The 23823-nt window shown below is 37.0% G+C and overlaps 1 protein-coding gene across 1 annotated transcript; it reads left to right on the top strand.

Annotated features, from left to right (window-relative positions):
* Window positions 1-940: 940 nt before the first annotated feature.
* On the top strand, window positions 941-23597 carry NUDT2 (nudix hydrolase 2). Its single transcript, XM_051966007.1, has 3 exons — window positions 941-1148; window positions 16523-16656; window positions 23024-23597. The coding sequence occupies exons 2-3, from the start codon at window positions 16530-16532 to the stop codon at window positions 23341-23343; spliced, it is 447 nt and encodes a 148-aa protein (XP_051821967.1). The 5' UTR covers window positions 941-1148; window positions 16523-16529; the 3' UTR covers window positions 23344-23597.
* Window positions 23598-23823: the final 226 nt, after the last annotated feature.

The following is a 23823-nucleotide window of genomic DNA, read 5'->3' as shown; positions in this document are numbered from 1 at the left end:
TTTACAAGTGTAAAGAGACTGAGTCTCCTGCTTTGATCTCTCTCTAAGGTCTAGCTGAAACTGATTACTGAAAGGTGTTTTGATTAGAGGGAAAGGGAACGGTCTAATTTTTGGACTCTCAATGCCCCTAGGAAACGTCGGGCTTGGGAGGGGATTCTTTCAATGTGTGGGGCTATGGATAGCCAATGGGCAGCAAAAGAGCAGGGACTGTCTTTTACCTTTTGTGTATCTCCAGAGCTTAGCAACTCTCCTGGCACACAGTAGGCGCTTAATACTGAATGACTGACTGCTGGAGGGGAACGGCTACAAGTAAAGAAAGAAGAGGAAAGTACTTCGAAACAAATGTCTACTTTATAAAAGTTCTGAGAAAGAGGCCTAAATGCCAACTCTATTCCTGCTCTAGCTGCCCACGGGGGAACCTAGAATGCTGTCCCACACCTGAGGTCATGCCGCCGCCTCGAAGCCCACCCTTCCTGCCGCAGCACGCGCTCCTCTCATCTCATCTCCCTCCCTCCTCCGGAGCCCCGCGAGGCTTCCTCCATCCCCAACCTCAGCCCCCTATTCCCTTGAGCGTCTTCCGGATCCCCATCAACCCTCGACTCTCGCCGCGCCTTCCCACTTCGAGAAAGCTATTCCCCTCTCTTACTTACTGAGGCATCCGAACCATGGACTTTTCCTGCTCCGACACCCCAGGGCACTGCCCCTAGTGACCCAGCGGTACGTCAACAAACCGACCCACGGAGAAGGTTAAGCCGCGTCCCCATGGCAACATCGCCAAGCGCCGGTTCGAACGCCGCGCCGACTCCCGCGCGCGCCGGGCAGCCCCGGAAACCCGCCAATGGGAACCCTGGGAAGAGGAGGAGGGAGGGAGAGGGCTGAGTCGCCCCACCCTCCTTGTTCTTAAGACCAATCAGGAGCTACAGGAAACAGTGGGTGGGATAGAGACAATTCTCGGCGAACCCTGAAGCTATAACTTCTTTTTCTTTCTTCCAGTAGGTGAAAAAAATCTCGCGATAGCTATGTGCCGCAGACGAGAAGAGACAGTGGCAAAGTCCATTGGGCTTTCTGCCTCTCAGCGGAGCTTATTGATTGGTAGAGGAAGTGCCAGTTTCCCATCAAGTTCCTCCCTACGCCCGCTGTTGCTGAAGGTAGGTTGTTGGAGGCCGCCGGGGTATTAAGCCTTGAGATCCAGATTAAGTTCCAGACATTTTCGTAAAGTAAAAGCTTAATTAACTACGATCCAAAGAGAAAACAGGCATTGAGGAGTCATTCAGCCTAAAGAGGTGGAGAATGGAGTAGATACTATATACGTTGTATTTTGTAATTTACTAACGTGTGTTCACGTTGTTTCTCTTTAATAGGGTATAAATTCCTTGAGGGAAGGAACTATTTACCTTTTTTTGGTTTTTGGTGTGCTCAGCGCCTTGCACTGGTTTTCCTCATTTTAATCATGGCTAATTGAATGAATGGCTGGGATTCTAGTTCCCCGATGTCAAGGGATGGAAAGCATTATTTACAAAAAAAAAAAAAAAATCGCACCTTGCACCGGCCTAATGCTTTTACCCCACCTTCACCTCTGGTCCGACTAACTTCGGTGGACCACTTGAGGGAACTTTGGCTTCTGTTGTCCCAGGAATGTCCTTTCCAATTCACTTAGTAGGGGCTAGTAATGTGAGAGTTCTATATCCCTTCTTTGAAGTATATTGTAATTTAATGAGAAGTTGGGGGAAAGGCGGGAACGAAAACGCCAATAACTAGTACCAGAGAATGAGAAAAATGCAGTGACGATAGATCCAAAGGGAGGACTGTGAATTTTGAGCAGAGAGATGCTACTTTTTGGCTGGTGGTAAGGGTCCGCAGAATTTAGGGAAGACTTAATGAAGGCGGTACCAAGCTGGACTTTGGGGGAAAAAGGGAAGAATTTCAGGAGCTATCAGTGAAGGAAAATGGTTTGTGCAAAAGGTTTGGGCCATTGAAAGAGAAAAATCCAATTAGGATGAATATGGAATTTGGGAAAGTATTTGAGACCAGTTGGAGCTAAATTGTGGAGAGCTTCAAATGCTAGGAATAGGAGTTTACATTTTGGAAGGCAATAGGGAGCTTCTTAACGTTTTTTGAGTGGAGGAATAGTGTAATCTCTAGTGCCACAGACAAAACTGAAGCCTCTAATGGACAAGGTATACAATAGAGGAAGGAAGAGTGGGTAAAAAGTGGCTATAATTATTAAGGTGGGCAGAAATGAAAGTCTAAACACAGATTTGATTGAGAAAGGAGATTGGAGAGGTGAGGCTGGGTGCTAGAGAAGTTGCTACATTAAAAACAATAGAATTTGACTACTAATGATTATTGTGTTGGGCGTTGAGGTTAGGAGTCCTTAGGGCAGGGAGTTGTGGGAACCCCCTTCTGGTCGGTACACAGGTCCTTTGTAAATGAATTTATGAACCCAAAAAGTTAAACTGGCAAAAGAAGTTTATTATTAAAGATCTAGCAGGGAAATCCTCTAGCAGAGAAATCCTGAAGAGAGGTGAATAAGATCTTGTTAGGGAAATAGGTGAGAGAGATAAAGCGGGAATAACACTAAAAGAGAATGTCATTTCAGCGGCCAGAGAGTTACAGCAAGAGGGGAGAGAGGTTCCTTGGCATGGCATGTTAAGTCCTCTGCGAAGGATTGAGCTGAAGAAAGCTTGTTTTATGGGCAGTTCTTGGTGGGGACTGGGAGCAGTTTGAGCTGGAATCAGAACAGAGAATCTTGGAATTGAATGAGTGTCACTGGGCTAATCTCCAACTCAATAGTGTTGGATAGAAATCTCCAGCTTGGGCTAAGTAGCAGTGGTCCTGGGCTCAACTAGTCTTACCCAGATAACAGACTGAAACCACTTTATTTTGATTCCCCAGGGAATCTCCCCAGGTTTCTCAGGGGAGAGCTTTTCTGAAGGCATTCCCAAGCTTCCCCCCACAAGTCTAAGAAAGAGTAAGAGAGGGTTTCGGGGCTCCCCTTGGCAATGGCATTGTTACTAGAGAATTGAGGATGCAGGTTTATAAGGAAAGGTATTATGTTACAATAGCTTGAGTTTGAAGTTCTGTAGAAGCAGCAAATTACTGGAAATATAAGTATGGAATTCTGGAAAAAATGTTGAAATTGAAAATAAAATATTTGAGAGTTTTCTCTTAGAAATGATCTTTGAAACCATGAAAATAGAGACTTTAGAAGAGAAGAGAAAGATATCCACATTTAAGGTATGTTGAACATTATTAAGTTCAACATTGTTTTTTGAACAGATTATCGACCTGTTGAAGTCTTGCCTATCCTTAAGTCTTAGTTCAAATGCTATCACCACCAGAAAATAACTTTTCCTGACTACTGAGAAAGGATTTTAATTTTTTTTTTAAAAAGCTTTGATAAAACCTCCCCCCCCCCCCAAAAAAAAAAAAAAATCCTTGTTCTGAATTTTACAACACATTAAGAAGCTATTGGATAGATAAACACATACAGTAGAGGATATGAGAGATAAGTATAAATATATGTAGGTATAGTGATATATATATATATATATATATATATGTATTTCCTACACTTTGATGGATATTGTAATTTCATCTACAGATTTAAGACATCTTTATACCTTATCATGCAGTTCTTATCCATAAAGGATCCACCCATAAACTGGAGGTTTTTCTTTCATTCCTTTACTATTTTGAGGGTAACAATGTCTCACTGTCAGTAAATTGTAAGTGCTTTAGAGAAGAATAAAGAAAGTGCTTTGTGAGGTGTAAAGAAAGATTATTACCTACTGGGGAAATTAGCATAGAAGAGCTAGTATTTGAGTAGGATTTTGAGACAAATTCAGTAGACAAGAAGAATTCCCCTGGAATGGGGAAAAGTGAGAACTAAGTTCTACAAGCACAGATAATAACTAGAAGTACAAAATTGGTTGGAATGTTGACCATCTAAGGCAGGGGTCCTCAAACTACGGCTCATGGGCCAGATGCGGCAGCTGAGGACGTTTATCCCCCTCACCCAGGGCTATGAAGTTTCTTTATTTAAAGGCCCATGAAACAAAATTTTTGTTTTTACTATAGTCGGGCCCTCCAACAGTCTGAGGGACAGTGAACTGGCCCCCTATTTAAAAAGTTTGAGGATCCCTGAAAAGGAATAATAAGAGATAAAGCTGGAAACCTAAGGAGCTCCAAAGTTAACAGCCTGGAAGACCAGGCAATAGTTTGAAGCTTAGTAAGCAATAAAAAATTTAAGATTTTTGAGCAGAGCATTGATTATGACCATATTCTCTGCACAGGATCAAGGTTACAAACATAAAAGATGGAGTGAACGATGGTACTATAATTAAGGAAGGAGATTAATAGGGTTCTTTTGAAATATATCAAGTTTGAAATCCTAATGGAATATTTTTTTAAATTGGTAATTAGAGATGCAGGTCTAGAGTTTAGGAGGGGAGGGAAAGTTAAGGCTGTAGCCTTAAGAGCATTTGGGAGTCACCTGAGTAATGGTAACACTCAAAATTGTTGGGGTTGTATGAGGTTGCTGTAGGAAGGAGCAGAGAGATAAACAAAAAAACCTCTTGGGAATACTCAAGGACAAAGATGAAATGCTAGTGAAGAGAAGGTTGTTAAAGAGTAGGAAAAGAGACAAAAATAGTACAGTATCAAGAAGGCAGAGCTCAAAGGAGAAGAAAATATATAGAAAAAAGAGTTGATCAAATAAACTAGAGAAGCCCAAGAGGTTGAGAAGTGGGGGGAAGAATGGATTTCTTGATTAGAAGATCACTGATATTTAAGAAAATAATCTCAGTAAAAATATTAGAGATAAAGTCAAATTGTGAAGAATTGAAAGAATGAATGGTGAGAAAGTAGAGGGAATAGCCTGGCATATGAAAAGAAGCATTGTAAACCAAGAGTTCTTAATGTTCTTTGTGTTTACCTTTGACAATCTGGTGAAGGGTATGGACCCTTTCTCAGAATAATGTCTTGAAATGCATAAAATAAAGTGTGTGTTGTGCCACAGTTCTCTTTAATTGTCCTGACTCAGTTTCCTTAATTGGTTCTGCCTCAGTTTCCTTAACTATTCTTCCTCAATCCCCTTAGTTGCAAAACCCCTCTCTGGTTCATTAAGACTGAGGGCCACTTGCTCTAAGGTTATAAATTGTTATTGTGAGATACATAGGAGTTCAGACTTCCTGGCTCCTAACTCCTGTCATCAAGAGTTTATGGCATGAGACCATTACTGATCACAAAATAGAAAATTTTGATTATATCAAATTAAAAAGCCTTCGTACAAACAAAACTAATGCAAACAAGATTAGAAGGGAAGCAACAAACTGGGAAAACATCTTCGCAGTTAAAGGTTCTGATAAAGGCCTCATTTCCAAAATATATAAAGAACTGACTCAAATTTATAAGAAATCAAGCCATTCTCCAATTGATAAATGGTCAAAGGATATGAACAGACAATTTTCAGATGATGAAATTGAAACTATTACCACTCATATGAAAGAGTGTTCCAAATCACTATTGATCAGAGAAATGCAAATTAAGACAACTCTGAGATACCACTACACACCTGTCAGATTGGCTAAGATGACAGGAAAAAATAATGATGAATGTTGGGGGGGATGCGGGAAAACTGGGACACTGATGCATTGTTGGTGGAGTTGTGAACGAATCCAACCATTCTGGAGAGCAATCTGGAATTATGCCCAAAAAGTTATCAAACTGTGCATACCCTTTGATCCAGCAGTGCTACTACTGGGCTTATACCCCAAAGAGATACTAAAGAAGGGAAAGGGACCTGTATGTGCCAAGATGTTTGTGGCAGCCCTGTTTGTAGTGGCTAGAAGCTGGAAAATGAATGGATGCCCATCAATTGGAGAATGGCTGGGTAAATTGTGGTGTATGAATGTTATGGAATATTATTGTTCTGTAAAAAATGACCAGCAGGATGAATACAGAGAGGCTTGAAGAGACTTACATGAACTGATGCTAAGTGAAATAAACAGGACCAGGAGATCATTATACACTTCAACAACGGTACTGTATGAGGATGTATTCTGATGGAAGTGGATTTCTTTGACAAAGAGACCTGAGTTTCAATTGATAAATGATGGACAGAAGCAGTTACACCCAAAGAAGGAATACTGGGAAATTAATGTGAACTATTTGCATTTTTGTTCCTCTTCCCAGGTTATTTTTACCTTCTGAATCCAATTCTCCCTGTGCAACAAGAGAACTGTTCGGTTCTGCAAACATACATTGTATCTAGGATATATTGCAACATATCTAACATATATATGTTATCTATCTAGGGGAGGGGGTGAAGGGAGAGAGGGGAAAAATCGGAACAGAAGTGAGTGCAAGGGATAATGTTGTTAAAAAATTACCCTGGCATGGATTCTGTCAATATAAAGTTATTATAAAATTAAATTAAATTAAAAAAAAATCTTCTGCGGCTAAAAAAAAAAAAAAAAAGTTTATGGCACTACCCCCTCTAAACATTCCCAGATACCTCATTGAAACCTTTACTTCTGTTTATTCAGACATCCTAACTCTGGCTTCCAAGTTTTCCCCCCAAACTGCTTAGAACCAAATGGTCCTGAAACTTCCTGCTCTTTTCTTCCTTTGTTTCTAGAGTCCTATATAAAAACCTGGGATTCTCACATTTGCTACTGGATACTTTGAGACGAGAGTCCTGTCCACTCAATCAATTAAACTCTCCAACTAATAAAATATTAAAAACTCTCTAATCTCTATCTTGCCTCAGTTTCTCTGGCATTACATGCATAGGAGTATAAAGGAAACAAATTATTGAAAATATTAGTTAATAATAACTCATTTATAAAAAGCTTTAAAGTTTGCACAGCACTTTACAGATATGTTCACATTTTATCTTCTCAGTCCTCTTGCCATGGGTGAACTCTGTATGACCTGAGTGAGCTCTGTAAAAGTATGTAAAATCACAAAAACCATGTTCCCTTTTGATCTATAGCTCTAAATGGTTTCACATCCTCTCAGAGTGTGATAAGCTGTGCCATTCAAGAACAAATCAAGCTCCTTTTAATCTTGTTGGAAAGTTACAATCCCAGGCAAGATTTCACATTCAATTGAGAATTATCAAATTTCTTCCCCTAGATTTACACATAAAATAGGTCTTCTAAAAATGATTCTTTGCAAATCTCCATTGAGAAAGATATGCCCACTAAAAGAATGCCTCTTGGTGTTTTTCTTAAACAATAAAGCAGCCTCTTTGCCTTAGCTTCTGGGATTTAGCAAATTCTTTTCGCTTCTGAACTCATGAACTGGCATCTTTGAGCAAAAGGAACCTCACTGATTCATTACCACACCTCATCACTGACGTAAATGCTATTAAATCTGTTGTACAGAGGAGAAAAGTAAGGTAGACATTGACTGACTAAATTTGATGTAAGGCCAATTGAACACAGGTTTTTCTGACTCTAGGCCTATCATTGTATCCACTATGCTGCCTTGCTGTCATTGTTTAAAATTTGATAACTTTTGAAATAGAGTTTTCAAAATACCTACCTGTGTAAAGATAGCTACTTATGCATCTTCATCTGAGGATCCCTGTGACATTCAAGAAACTTGAGTTCTAATACAGCTTCTGCTACTAAGTAACTGCTACAAATAATCTCCTCTTACTGGGCCAATTTGTAAAGCAAGAGTATTTAGATAATCTGTAAAGCTCCTTCCATCTTTAACAATCTATAATTCTAGAACTCATTTTAAGAAATAAATAATTTTTATGTTAGAAAATATTTAGTCTAGGATATACTGCAACATATCCAACATATAAAGGACTGCTTGCCATCTAGGGGAGGGGTGGAGGGAGGGAGGGGAAAAAAAAATCGGAACAGAAATGAGTGTCAATATAATGCAATTATTAAATAAAAAATTAAAAAAAAAAAAAAAAAAGTAAAATGGGGATAATAATAATACCTACCTCCCAGGATGGCTGTCAAGATTAAATGGGAAAATAATTATAAAGTGTTTAGCATAGTGTCTGGCACATAATAAGCTCCTGAAGGGTTGATGCATTTTTATTTAGAAACAGGAGTATTCAGAGAACTTCACCATCTATAAGCATATCTCATTTTATTATACTTTGCTTTATTATACTCCACAGATGTTACATTGTTTATAAATTGAAGCTTTGTAGTAACCCTGTGTCAAGTAAGTTTATTGGTGCCATTTTTCTAATAACTTGTGTTATTCATATTTCTGTCATATTTTGGTAATTCCCACAATGTTTCACATTTTTTCATTATTATATATGCTATGATGATCCATAATCAGTAATCTTCAATGTTTCTATTGTAATTGTTATATGTAATTGTCATGAACCTCGCTCATATAAGACAGATAATTTAATCAATAAATATAGTGTATATTCATACTAAAAAAAAAAAAAAAAAAAAAAAAAAAAAAAAAAAAAAAGAAAATATTTAGTTCAGTGTGTATATAGAGAGTGAAAGGAAGGGAACAACAAAAACACCAAATATGGAGAGAAAAAAAAAAATAAAGCTGTGAAGAGAAAATCCAAGATAAGGAGACAAGGAAGAGTTTAGATCTCCCTTTAAGAATTATTTATACACTAAACATTCCCCCAACTTTGGGTTTGCTGCCTATTAAATGATCCTTCCTGTTGTTTTTCCTTAGGCAAAGCTTTATTGGAGGTAGGAGAATATAAGGAAAACAGAAACTTGGAATAGGAATTAGAATGCTTGCATTCTCGCCCCAGCTCTGTCACCAATTTACACATTCATGGGGCAAACCACTTAATCTTAGTTTAGAAGCCTCAGTTTCTTCCTCTGTAAAACAAGTGAATTAGATTGGATAAATTCTGTTCAATCATGATCTATTTTTGGTTTCCAAAATGGCACAGTAGGTGGCACTCTTGTTTCATAATTAGTGGATTTTGCTGAAAATGTTTCCTGCCCAGTTTCAGCTTCTCTCCTATTGGCCTATACTATATTTGCTTATTCATACCCATGTACAGGTGATGTTTATTTTATCAGCCAGATAACAAAATGTTTTATATGCTTGGTTTCTCTGAGAACAGAGTTTGAAAAGTCAATACAGAAAATGACGATAACACACGAAAGATTTACTTTCTCCAATTTTGTTTTTGTGCTGAAACTATTTACATATATCCATTTTCAAATAGCTTTCTTTCCTCAACTTACATTTGTAGAAATAAGAATTAAGTAGCTGGGTTACAGGTGTTGTGATTTTTTTTTCCCACTGGTGTAAGAAGCTTTCCAGGTAAAATTTACTCTGCCAGTAAAGAATGGCACCTTCTCTGCAATCTGTAATCAAAGAGATTTGCCTAGGGATCTATGTGAATTAATTTTCTAATAGAGGGGTAGCTACTTATTCTCACCTGGCTATGCTTTGTGGACTAGGAACTTGGAGGAAAGAAATTATACAGCTGTTAGTTTTGACAAAAGCACTGCAGTGTAAATTGCTGGATCAGACTTTCTCTAAGGCAGTAAGGTAAATTCCCATGTTAGGTCATTAAAGCAGTTTGTATCTAAGGACAGAAGGGATGGTGTATAGCAACCAGCCAAGCTGTATGCATAACACTTGGTGGTCCCAGAGTATAGCATGAAGATCTTGACTGACAAGAATGAACTTGGTGGTTCCCATAGGGAAGGAGTACTTTGAAATTCTGACTTGCAATGTCAGAATTTAAACTTGTTCCATTTATTGTTTCCCAGAAAAGGGCAAGAAATGTGGATTTGTCACACCATAATTTTGTCAAATTATGTCAAAATTCCCCAAATAATGTTAATAATCTTCCCAGGCATTAGTACAGTATCTGAGTACAATGGCTGATAAGGATATGATAATGGTTTTAAAACATTACTTTCTTGTCCTGTCTTAGCTATTGGTCAGTCGGGACCATGCCTAGGAGATCTATAGCCACGGAGGACTTTGTGCTGGCTTCTCTGCTAGATGATTAAATCATTATCTAACTTTTATTGTGCTTCTGACTTTTCTTGGGCAAATGGAATAACACTTGAAATGAAAGGAGGATTCAGCTTTTAGCATAGAATACTGCTGTAGCTTTTAAGGAATGAGCTTGCTTGAAATTCATTTCTGATTGAATTTTGTATTCCTATATATTTGAAGGGTTAGATTAATTTGGGACCAATTGGAATGAAACTCACGAAGGTAGCCTAAAACTCTCTATTCCATTCCTTCCAATATCACTCCCAAATCAGTACTCTGAAACCTCTACTCTAAAAACCTTAATTTTAATGGAGGGGAAAAAATATATTCTGGAATAGAGAACTGCGTTTTAAAAATGCTGGTCTTACTGGCATAAGCTCCTACTTAATCCTTGCTTGGGCATTTTTTGCATATTTGATTTGGGGCCTTGAAACATCCAGAGGTGTGAACCTATATTGAGATAAAGTGTGAAAGCAAGTTGTACTTGGGGTCTCTGCAGCAGATTCAACTCTAGTTTCCTCAGAAAAACACATTCTCAAATAAAAATAGCTTTGACTTTTATGTAAATGGAATTGTCTAGAAATTCACTGGGTTTCTCCCTAAAGGCCCCAAAATGCTTTCTGTGTTTTTACATAAATTTAAGAGGAATACATATCTCTAATTAATTAATGGCTGTCTTTCTATGAAAAATTTTGACCCTTTAGTTGGGAAAGAAAAAGCATGAATACTTTTTAAAAATTGAACAAATTAAAACCAAGCTATCTTAAAAACATCAAATTTATCAAATTCAAAGTTGGAGGGATTGTTAGAAGTTACCCTAACACTTCACAGCCAGAGATACTGTGAATTGTTGAAGTCTTCTGAAAAATAATTTGAAATTATACCAAAAAACTTATTAAATTATTCATATCTTTTGATCCAAAGATTCTACTTCTTGGATTTATACCCCAGGGAAGTTACCATTAAGAAAACCCATATTGTGCAAAAATATTCATGGGACCATTATTTGCTATAATGGAAAGCAAGGAAAAAATATGTTCTCTACAATCAGGAAATAGCCGAATAAATTTATGGTGTATAAATAAAATGGAATTCATTGTAAGAAATTCTAAATGGGAATAATTCAGAGAAGATCTTGTATTAAGTCATAAGGTAAAGAAAAGCATGTACTCACAATGACTGAAATCAATCATAGTGTAAATTCAGTATACAATACTGGCCAGGCAATTAAAGTTAAAGCACATATCCATTTTGTAAGCAATAACTAAACTATTAGAACTAAAACTAAATTAAAAACTTGGAACTAAAAAATTGGAAGGAATTGTGTATCAATTGCAGTTTTACTCTATTGTTATCTGTGACTCAACTGTTTTCCTGAATGTACAGGGAATGAATAGAAAAGAATTTTCTTTGAGTATTTATTTGTTAGACAATATCTAGTATGTTAATAATAAAAAGTATCAGTTTTCATTTTTTTTAATAACATGTCCAGACTCATGATTTCATCAACCCAGGCAAATGGTTACACTGGAGAGCAAGTCAATCTTGAAGTCAAGAAAACCGAGATTCAAATTCTCCCTTTATTACACTCTCCATAGATGTCTCCACCTCCCCGTGTCCCAGGCAGCTCTAGAAGACTATAATTTATATATTGCTAATCTCCATTGTCAGAAGGCATTTCCACATCAGGAATTCCTCAATTTAAAAAAATTAAAACTCACAAATAAATCAATGAATTTGAAACATTTTTTGTTATAAACAAACATTTTGTTGTTGAAATTGAGGTACCTATTTTGAATACCACAGCTCTTTTCATAATTTTCAAATCTTCCTCGTCTACACTCCCAAAATTTAAGCCTTATTCCTCAAAATTTAATTTTCTCATTATTGTCAATTTAGTGGATACAAAATAATATCTTAAGTTTTACCTGTTTTACATTTTCTATGATCATTAAAGATTTTTAGGAGCCTTTTATTTAGTTACGGATGATTCACATTTCCCCAAAACCTTAAAAAAAATTTTTTTATAAGTATTTAATATTTCACTTTCCTACTGTCTTCATTGAACAATGAAAGGATAAAGGAGGCAGGAGGGGAGGATAAGAGAGAGATCCTCATAACAAATCCAGACAAACAAATTCACACATTGGCCATGGACAAAAATATCTCATTCTACAATTTAAGTTCATTACTTCTCTGAGGCAGCTGGCATGTTTCATCTTGAATCTTCTGGACTTGTCATCTGTCATTGCAGTCATCAAAATTCTGAAGTTTTCCAAAGTTGTTTTTCCTTTATAATTTTGTTATTGTATAATTATTCTCATAGTTGCTTACATCATTTCCTAATGGTCTCCTCAGTTTCCTCTAAAACTATCCATTTCATAGTTCTAATAGAAATATTGCTGTGTCAAATGGCATATACCCAATTTAGTAACTTTGGGGTTTTTTTTTTTATTTTTTGTTTTGCTGAGGCAATTGGGATTAAGTGACTTGCTCAAAGTCACACAGCTAGGAAGTGTTAAGTATCTGAGGCCCAATTTAGTAACTTTTGAGCATAGATGCAGAATACTTTCTAGAATGGCTAGAATGCCAACAGTGCTTTGATGTGCCTTTTTTTACAGAGCCTTGACAGCATTTTTTATTTCCTCTTGCCATCTTTGCTACAATCTGAGTATGATGTGGCACCCAAGAGTTCCTTTAATTTGCATTTCTCTAATGATTGGTAATTCAGAGCATTTATTCATGTGACCATTGATTGCTTAGAGATCTTTCTCTAAAAATTACTTATTGATATCCTTTGTCTATTTATTGGGGTATGATTCTTAATATTATAAATATGAATTCTTCCCTTAAATATCTTGGATAGAAGACCTTTATCTAAAACCTGATACAAAGATTTCTTTCCCAGTCACCAGTTTCTTTTCTAATTTTAATGGCATTAGTTTTGTTTGAGCAAAAGTTTTTAATTTTTTTATGATCAAAATTATCCATTTTACCTTTTTTGATCCTCTCTATTACTTATGAGTCATGAACTCTTTCTCTATCCCTAAGTCTGAAAGGTAATTTCCTGCTCCTATAATTTCCTCATGTCATGTCATGAGATGGCATGAGAGTTATGAGATCTTGGTCTATACTTAATTTCTGTTAAACTACTTTCCATTTTTTTTCCAGCAATTTTTAACAAAAGTCCTCAGGACCTTTTCTTTAGAAAACAATCTTCCTGAATTTGCAAACCTGGAAATAAGGCTTGTTTGTGCTGCAAGGTATCAAAACATTCTTGGAGATTCAGGAAAGTCACATTCAAGTCTTAGTCAAAAACCAACAAAAGCCTTAGTTTCCTGGAGTAGACAACATGCTATCCTGAGATTGGAAATGAGAAGAGACCCAGGTTTTCTAAATTCTTATATTTAAGCTCCTTTGTAATCCTGATTCCCACTAATCTTTACAGCTTTATTTAATAAGTCACCTTCAAGAACTCTGCTGATATTCTATTGCCTATCATTTGCAAAACTCTGACTGGGATTGGATGACTGGGCCTTTGTTTCTGAGCAATTTAAAGGCCATTGATCTTGCTTCTATTCCTTCTGCAGTGTAGAAAACAATGCAGATAAGTTTATGAATAATTAGTTTAAATAGCTATCAAATAGTATTTCCCACTCTCCCCCTAAGACTTCTTTCTTGCTCTCTTCAACCTTCCATTCTCATATAGGCCTCAAAGTTTCTGGTGTGCAGAGAGGTGGGTGTCTGCTCCAAGAGCTGATTTTAAAGCATATTTCATGATACTTGTTCTAGCAGCAAATATTTCCAGGCAAGGTTATAGAACTTTGTGCATCTCATTTTATCTCTCCTGCCCACAGTCGGGGGTTAGCCATCCTGCTTATCTGCATTGCCTGGGTCATTGGGAGTTCAGAATCTTCTCCTATCTTTATATCGCCATCAACAGACTTTTCCAGTCTATAGCTTCTAACTCAAAAAAAAAAAAATCTTTCCTTTCTCTCCCTCAGAGATCATTTCATGGCCTACTTTGGATGACTTCTAAAGTTTCTTTTGACATTCTGTGAAAACTTTTCTCCCTTATAAGTATTTTCTTATTTCTCTTTACACCTTTCACATATTTATTCTGATTCTCTGTTTGGGGAGTACCATTTATGAGAAAGACTTAATATGAAGACAGTAGTATGAGGCCTGGATTGGGAATCGGATTATCCAGATTCCAGTCCTAGCCCTACCAAACTTTGAGCAAATTTATTTTAAACTACTCTTTTAAATTAGTTGTCTTCAAAAGGACTCATCTAGGTATATGAGCCTGTAGGTTTATTTATAGTTTATGAGCAGAGAGAACATGGGATGAGTTTAGATTTGATGATGAGATATGATAGAATGACTATAATTTTCATTCCCAATGTCCTTTGAACCTAAATAACTATATCATGGTTTTAAGTAATTGCACAGGACTCCTGTAGTTTTCTGAGTAAACATGCTTTATAACAATGCACATCAAAAGAAGTATTCTGAACCTTTTATCCTGTTTCAATAGATAATTCTTTGCTACATTTAATTGTCTGTATCACATATATTGTTTATGTAGATGTCTCATCAGCTCCAGTTAATTGTCTCTATCTACCATACATCATTTATATCTTTTTAAAGCAGATGTTTCTTAACTGAGTTTGTTTTTCTGTGTTCTTGTGCTCCCCTGTGTTCTTGTGCATCATTAGTGTTAGCAATCTGAATAGACAAAGCATTTTCTTTGATTTTGTTGTTTTTCTATAGAAAACAAGCTTTAGAGTAAAATTGAGTTGAGATTGTTCACAGATGATCTGAATGCAGCGTCCTGGCAAATAAAAAAGTTCACTTTAGCAACTATATTCTTGGGATTTTTCCTTTTAGTTTTCACAACACTTTTATCCCCATTTTACTGTTATGGTGCAGAAATGGAACTTCTGGGCAACAATCTTTATTTACTATTTATCTTCTGGATGGTTTCAGACATGATTTCCTTATCTATAAAATGAAATAGTTGAATTAGATGACCTCCAAAGTCCTTTTCTTATGATCCTGTGATCCTAGAATCTATGAAAGGTATGACCCTTTGGGCAAGGAGTTTATAGAAGATTTTTCTTTGAAAGCATCCTGAGTCATAGTCTATAGCTTCCGTTCTAATTTAGACTTGTTGGACTGCATCCTTCTTCTTATGCTAGAGAAATCAGAGACCTGTTTACTGCCATCAAGAGTGATCTAAATTCTAATTAGAGGTTTGCTTTCACTGGCCTCTTACTGACTCTCCTGTATTCATCACCCATATTTTAAATATTTAAGCTTATTTCAACCTGAGCTCTTCAGCCCTGAAATCTAAGAAATGAGAAGCTTATATTGAGGCTAGATCCCCAAGAGGAAAGGTCCATGCTTTTGAAATCAGAGATAGGATCATGTTTGCACTGTAAGTCTTATAAATTTAACATCCTCATTTTCTAGATGAAGCTTAAGCCCAGAACAGGGAGGTAGCATCCCAAGTTCCCACAACTAGTTGCAGGGGCAGACACAAGAATAATAAAAGCTGATTTCTGTGAAGCTTTTACCCTTCCCTCCCAACAACATAAGAGGTATTTACTGTAAGAATTATCTGCATTTTAGAAATGAAGTGAAGCCCAGACCTGCCCATAGTCATGCAGCTAGTAAATAAACAAATTCCAGTTTATTAATTCCACCTCTTTCCACTATATCACTAGAACCTAGTCTCCTGACTTCCAAATGTAGACTCATTTCACTTTTCTATTAATTACCCCTGTAAACGAAAAGAAATAGTATTAATCATATTATATGTCTCCTTTTTCATCAGGATTTGAGGTTGTTGGCTGGAGAAACTGTAACTTTAGATAGGAGCACAATACTGTATTAAATGTCTTGCCAATTCAGTCCCTATCCTGTGTTTTTTAAAGGGCCATTCAGCTAAAATTTTCAAGTCACTTGATGAAAGAGTATCAGCTTTTAATATATTATGATGAGAAAAGCTGAGATCAGGAATGGTTAGGTAGGAATTAATTCTGAGAGACAGTCAAGAACAGAATTTTTCCTTGTGTTTAGTTTCTCATCATTTGCCTTTATCCCCAGTTGTTTTCCCTGTCCTCAAATTACTTTGTATCTCTTTTTTGTTTTGTATTTATTTATGATTGTATGTGCTTTAAGTAGAATGTAAACTTTTTTGATTATTTTGATTTTTGGCTAACATACAGTAGGCCTTTAATAAATAGTTAATTGAATCCTATACTGCAAAAGAGGCATTTTTTTTCCCCAAGTAAAATTTCATATTTATATCTCTTTCTGTTTACATATATCATATACCTTACTTTTTAAAAATTTTGAGTTCCACATTCTCTTCCTCCCCCTTTGAGAAAGCAATAGATTATACATGTGAAGTCTGTATATTAGATATTAACCAAATGATGGCAGTGAATACAAGTATTCCTCTCTCCCCTCCCAAAAAAGATTTTCTCCTCTTTCTGTGCCTTCCCCATCCACTTCTTTTTTATTACACTTCTAGGTGGATCATGTCTTTAAGAGCATGTGGTTTTATCATTTTCCGAAGACCTCGTATTCCCAAAGTGGACAACAGTGCTATTGAGTTTCTCCTGCTACAGACATCATATGGAACACATCACTGGACTCCTCCTAAAGGTGTAGTATGGGACGTTAATAAGAATTAACTATAGTTATCCCTTCCACATCACAATTTTCTCTATTATAGCTTTAGATTTTGTGGGTTGGCATAAGAAATTAAATGGGAATTTGGGGGGAGTTTTGTGAAAGCTATATAAAGACCAGAAGATAACTCAGAAAAAGTTTAGAAACTCAGAAATGTATAAAATATATGTATAATATTGTATAATATCAACATATTTTATGTTTTAATACCATAATAATTCAAACTTCTTCTCTGGTATGAAAAGAAAGCCAAAAATTTTTATATGAATTTTCCAGATTGTACCTACAATCCCTACAATATGGAAGGGATAACTATAATTCCTTGGAAAATTAGAAACACAAAGAATCCTATGAATCCTCTCTCCAGTCCTCTGAAAGGAGACAGAGAATGAAGAGGGAGGTGAGGGTAGATTTGCCTTCAGTATTTTTCAGATGGACATACTGAAGTCAGAAAATGCCAAGTGAACATTCATGTTGTTTTCCTCAGCCAGTGGCAGAGATGAAAATAGAATCCAACTATTATCTCCTCTGGGACAGGGACTGGATCTATTTCACATGTTTTGTCTAGTACTGGCAGACTGCTTTGCGTGGTTGTTGATTAGTGTGGAATAGTGGAGGGTGGGGGGAAGTACTGGGTTTGGATTGAGGGTGAGTTAGGATGAGAACTTTGTTGTCCTAGATTTGGCATTTTCCAGCTGTGTGAACTTGGGCAAAATGTTTCATTTCTCTGGGCCTCAGTTTGCTCATCTAATTAATGAGGAGATTGGACTAGCTCATCTCCAAGATCCTTTCCAGCAATAACATTCTAGGATTCTGTAAAAATTTTGATAATGTTCTCTTGACTTTGCCACTTGAACTGTTCAGAAAACTATGTAAAAATACAGACACTGTGGGAGCTTCTGAGCTAATTTATGTTAAGAGCAGAGTACAGAGATAAAGTATGGTGGACTTGAGGGTAATTAGTCTCATTGTCAGATTTATTTAGGATCTCTTGTTGGAAGCACTGGTTGTAGTGAGGGATTGTCAGAGGAGACTTTGGGAATTTTTTATTCCCTGAATTTAAGTTATTTAATATTAAGCAAAAAATACAAAATTGAAAAACCAATGAGGGACTTGGAGAATAGATAATAGAACATACTACCCTTCTTCACAGAAAAGACAAAAAGATACTAGAACAAAACATTATATGCTTTATTAGATGGGATGAATGTTTCAAATGCTTTTGCTTAATAATTATTCTTTGTCACAAGCAGGGTTCCATCTGAAGGAAGAATTGAAGTAGATGCGCTATAAAGATAAAAGCATCCACAATTTTTTTTTTTAATTTTGAGCAGAAATAGCTGAGTATTAACCTGACCAAATCATACCAGATTTAGGACTGAGTATGAGCAGGAGAGTTGGTTCTGCTACAATTGGGCTTAATTATTCAGAGGGCTGAAAATTGGGTGGTCTGTCTGTAATAATTCAAATTCTCATCATAACTGGTATATAGTCCTTTGCCTCTTACAAAGCATCTTGTGTATATGATCTCATTTTATCCTCAAGAGGGCTCTCTGGAACCCCTCCTTTATAGAGATGACGGACATAAGTAGTCAGACTCCTATGTAATTAGATGAATGAAACAATTTACCTGTTACCACTCAGATAGGAAGTAGTGGAGTGGAGATCAGAACCCAGTTCAGTGATCTTTCCATTAGAATATATAGCTGGGGTCAACATAGTTCCTAGAAAAGAGTGATCATTGAGCCTTAAAACTTCATAGAAGAAAAGAGTGGTCAGGAGTTATTTAAAAGAATAATGAACTTATTCCAGAATCAAAAGACACCTTAGAATCTTATAGTTCAAAATCCTCATTTTGCAGATGAGGAAACAGACTAAATGAAAGTGAATATTGTTGTATCACTAATGGAATGTTATTATACAACAAGAGGATAAAAGTGAAGAATACAGAGAAATGGGGGAGGATTTGAATGAGCATCAATAGGAGAGCAGTGACCACCATAGTGTGAATGAAAAGAATCACTTAAAGCGGAGCCAGCTCTGGGTAATGGAAAAACTAGTGAAAGTTGTGGCATATAGAACTAGGCATACTAGGAATAGGTAAACCTGGGATGTAATCCTGCTTCTGCCACTAACTCAGTAATCTTGACCAGTTCCTTCAGTTCCCTAAACCTCTGTCTCCTCTTGTTTAAAATGGAAATGTTGGACTATGTGATCTTCAAGGGCCTCTCCCGCTAGAAAAGTCTGTGATTCTGTGAATTATGAGACATGGTGCAGACATTTGAGGCCTAGAAACCAGGATGGAAAGGTACAGAGGGCCTGGCTACACAACAAAAAGAGAGCAGTGTAGAAAGTCTGGAGGCAATGAAGAATGAACTAGTGTTTGTAAATCAAGCAAAAAAAAAAAAAAAAAACTAGTTTGAAGAAGAGAGAACAGCAAACAAATATAATTTAAATAACCTCTAGAATACTTTGCAGGATAATGAGCTACAAAAAAGGAGATGGAAGAAAGTTTTCAAAGTAGAATATCCCCAAAACCAACTTAGTCCATATATAAATGAAAATGCCATAACTTGCCTTTGGGACCTCTTAAGTAATAACGTATAGTGGCTTTTTTACAAATTTCCCAAAGTGCTCTACAGTTGAACTACTGAAAAGCTTAGTACTTCATCCATCCAGAAAACGTTAACCAGTAATCATATCAGCCAGGAATGGCACATTGCCAGGAAGAGGTTAGTATAGAGGCTATTCTGAATCTTCAAAAGGAGATCAGAGTCCCCCTCTAAAAAAGGGTTGTTAAAGGAAGGAAGTGACTCGTGTTTTTAAAAAAAAAAAATGGTTTAGGGGAAGAACTTTGGATCAGCAGTAAGAGAACCTAGGCTTGAGCAGCAGGCCCTGGTTCCTCTGTGTGATTGAGTAAGTCACAGAGCACAGGCTTCTTTTATCTATGAAACAAGAGTAATAATTATTACATTACATGTCTCATAGGGCTATTGGGAGGATCAAATGAGATGATGCATGCAAAGTGCTTTTATAACCATAAAATGCAATGTAAATGTAAGCCATTACTATTGGGTCCTATTGGGAAGGCTTATAACTGGATGACTTAATTTGAATGGTGAGTACAGGACCTGCACCTGTGATTTTATTGATAAGATGAGGAAACTCCCCTTACCAATACAGATCTGCACTTTATCTACAACACTAGTCCTAAAGAATTGTCTATAGCAATAAATGTCAAATTCTCATAGAAATGAGGGTCACTAATCCACACTGAAGGATCCCTGCTGACCATGTCTTGATTTTTTTTTTATTTAAGTCTGACTTTATTTGCATAAAAAGTGTTTTATAATTAATGTTGTTCTTGAGTTTGTTCTGATAAGCATATTCCCAAGTATAGTACCACCTACAGCTATTTTTCCAATTTGTTTTGAACTTCTTAAATACATAAAAACAAAAAATTTTTTCATATTCATATAAAACAGGCTTCCCTATAAAACTATGAATTTGTTTCACGTTTTTACTCTTTTGAAAATGATTTTGTTTTAAAATGCAATATTATTTTGTTGTGTTTTTATTTCATTTAATCTTTCCTAATTATATTTTAGAGCAGCTAGGTGGCACAATGGCTAGAGTGCCAGTCTTTGAGTCGGGAAGACCTGAGTTTTCATGTGACCTCAGATGCTTCTTAATTATGTGATCCTGGACAATTCACTAACCCATTTTTGTCCCCATTTCTGCAGCTATAAAATTTAGTGGAGAAAGTGGCATACCATTCTAGTGTCTTTGCCAAGAAAACCCTGAAGTGACTGAACAAAACAATTACATTTCAGTTTAGTTCAGATTATAGTCTGGAATGCTGAGGGACCATATTTGACACCTTTGGCTTAGAGATCTGAGAATTTAAGTACCTTGTTAATATTACACAGCTAGACTGTGTTCAAGATAGAACCTGAATCCACTAATTCCTGGTTCTGAGTACACAGTTCTTCAAAGAGAATTTGCTAGATGCAGCCAGTTCAGGGGCATTTTTTGGATGATGACTTCTTAGGTGAACTTCTCCATAGGGTGATCAGAAGAGGCTCCAGAGAGCTGGGAAGCTAGATGTGTCCAATCTTCTGTTAGGAGACTCTGGAGTCAGCTGTAGCTTGTTTCCATGTGCATTCTCCAGAAATCCTCAGAAGCTTCCCTGGGCTTTTGGACTTGGAAGTACTGCTGACTGTGCATGAGGGAATTGTGCATGGTTTAGATATGGCAGCTGGTAGGCATTATTCCATTCTTCCAAGGATACCTGATTGGAGCCATTCCCCATTGGAGCCTCTCCCAACTTGAGACATGAGTGGATATGGGGTGGAAGGGGGAAATTTTTTTTTTTCAATAGTATTTCATTTTCTAAATATATGTAAAAATAATTTTCAACATTTGCTTTTGTAAGACTTTGTGATCCAAATTTTTCACCCTTCCTCCCCAAGACAGCAAAGTAATCTGATGTAGGTTAAATATGTGCAGTTCTTTTTAAGTATATTTTCACATTTGTCATGCTTTGCAAGAAAAATCAGACCAAAAAGGGGAAAAAAAAAAAAACATGAGAAAAAAAGTGAAAATACTGTGCTTTGATGCATATTCAATCTCCATAGTTTTCTCTCTAGATGCGATGGTTTTTTCCATGGGGCAAACAGGTGTGAAGGATTTTGGTCTATGAAAGAGCCCTCCATCTCCAAAAGGCCACTGTTATTGGCAGCCTCCCTCAGTTCTCTGCTTGCTAATGGTTTTTCTTAGGTCCTGCTGAACTTAGCTACAGCCTTCATTCCCACAAGAATTTTCCCTGGGAAAACTAAATCTAAATTTTCCCAGGAGAAGTAAGTTAGAAAATGCTTTTGGTACTTGCTTTAGAGCTGTCATCATCATGGGCATAGCCCATTGTTTCAGGCTTAGCTCTTGGCCACAGGACTACCAGTATCTGTTGTCACTACCAACAGCATTTCCCCATGGACCAAAGGTAAATTACTTAACTCCTCAGGGCCTCTCTGCAAAGTAGAGACTGGAAGTTGTTTGAAAAACACATCTAGCTCTCCAGAGAAAAAGTGATTTTTATTTATTGGGGACTCAAAACAGTGAGGATGATGATTGTGCCTGAGAAACATTTTGGTTCGGTTGATTCAATAGACTTTTCTTCGATGGCTAACACATTCCAAGACCCTCTGCTAAGCTGTGTGGAGGAGATACAGAAATGGGGAAATCATAGTACTTGTCCTCAAAGAGTTTACAGAATAATTTTGAGATAAGAGGGCACAGCTGTAATATAAGGCAGGGTGTGATCAGTGCCACCGACAAGTACAAAGTCAGTAGCAGTTCAGAAGAGGTAACAATCACATTGTTGTTGTCCTAAAGGATTATGGGAACTGTCTCATTCTTTCTCTGAGCAGCAGAACTAGAATGAAAAACACTCTGTTCCAAACCTCAGTTGAAAGTATGGTCTGTACTCCTGGCTATCCACTTATTGCTTCCCAGATACAGAAAGTTGTAGATAGAATCATCAGGAAACAGTTGGCAGGAGTGGCTTGGAAGAGAGACGTACTTGTTAGTGGCTGAACTTCCCTGAACTTCATTCTTGATTTAATGTGGGTTTTAATCTTAGATATGTTTTAGTCAAGAAATACCTCATCTCTATTAAAATGCAATGTCATATAGTGGGGAAAGAGCTGAACATTAGTCCTAAATATTAGCCTTACTTGCCCTTTCCCCATCAAAAGAGGCTGATGAGAGAAAGATGGCCTTGGGTCAGCAGACCATGGCTTCAACTCGTTTTGCTCTTTATTAACAGTGGGAGCTTGGGCAAGCCCACTTTGGGCAATCTAAACTCTTTTTATTGTGTAAAATGAGAATATGATGTATGCTGCTCTCCTCAGTCTATTATTGTGAAGAGTCCTAGAATTTAACCCCCAAAAGACCTTTTAAAACTTTATCCTCCTTTACATATATGGAAATTCAGGCCCATAGAAGTTAAGTAAGAGTTAAGAAGTGATTTAGAAACAGAATTGGTACCTATCTTCTAGTCCAGTGTCCTTTCAATTCAATTTAAATAAAGCACATAAAGATTTCTATGGAAAGAGTAGTGGAAAGAGCATGGAAATCTGATTTTGAATGTTTGGACTGTAACTCACAAGGTTGTTTTGGGGCAAATTTTTTGTAAAGTCGAATGTGTCTTATCAGTGTGAGCTGTTATTCTCATAAACTACAAAGGTGGCAGTGCCATCCCTCATAAAATAACTGAACTAGGAAATGCCTCACTTGGAATCCATTTGAGATTTTTAACTTCTTCTTTCTCTTCTCTCACCAGGTCATGTGGACCCAGGAGAGAATGACTTACAAACAGCTTTTAGAGAGACCCAGGAGGAATCTGGCCTGGATTCCAGCCAGCTGAATATCATTGAAGGATTCAAGAGTGAGCTGAACTACGTAGCCAACAGCAAGCCCAAAACAGTTATCTACTGGCTGGCCGAGGTGAAGGACTACAATGTGGAGATTCGGTTGAACCCCGGGGAGCACCAGGCTTACCGCTGGCTAAACCTAGAAGAGGCCTGCAACCTGGCTCAGTTTAAGGATATGGTGAAAACCCTCAGAGAAGGGCACCAGTTTCTCTGTTCCAACACATCTTGACCCCAAGAAAGGGAAAGGCTTTTGAGACACTCAAGATTCAGTCTCCTGAAGTTCTCAGGTGTTTCTTCTGTGATCAGCCTTCTCCTTGGTTAGATTATCCAGTCCCACAGTACGAGGCACCCGAAGCAACCAATGAAATCAGGCTTTGAAATCAAAGCAGGCATCTTTGTTGTTGAAATGAAAGAGTGATATGGAAATATATAAAGCCAAATCTCTGTGCTCATCTATCTGCAAAATAAATTGTCAGAAGCTCAGCTGATATTCTTTTTTTAAGAATTAAAATTTTATTTTTCAACATTTAGAGTTTATTAGCCCATGTTATGAGTACAGAATTTTCCTAAGTTCTTAGATTTGACTACAGTAGAAAGCACCAGGCTATGAGATCTTAAATATTCTCCCATCAGGTCCTCCACCCACACTGCAGGAGTCCTGAACCCAGTGGGTCAAATCTTGGCCTTAGAAGAGCCACAACCCAGAGGT

The sequence above is a fragment of the Antechinus flavipes genome, chromosome 1, assembly GCF_016432865.1.
Source record: "Antechinus flavipes isolate AdamAnt ecotype Samford, QLD, Australia chromosome 1, AdamAnt_v2, whole genome shotgun sequence".
Taxonomy (NCBI): Eukaryota; Metazoa; Chordata; class Mammalia; order Dasyuromorphia; family Dasyuridae; genus Antechinus; species Antechinus flavipes.
This window is presented reverse-complemented; position numbering and strand designations above follow the sequence as displayed.

What these genes read in the sequence shown, in the direction of transcription:
- NUDT2 (XM_051966007.1), top strand. Translation starts at nt 16,530, where the DNA reads ATGTCTTTAAGAGCATGTGGTTTTATCATTTTCCGAAGACCTCGTATT. An exon ending in TCACTGGACTCCTCCTAAAG is followed by an intron (nt 16,657 to 23,023) that starts GTGTAGTATGGG and finishes TTCTCTCACCAG; the next exon opens with GTCATGTGGACCCAGGAGAG.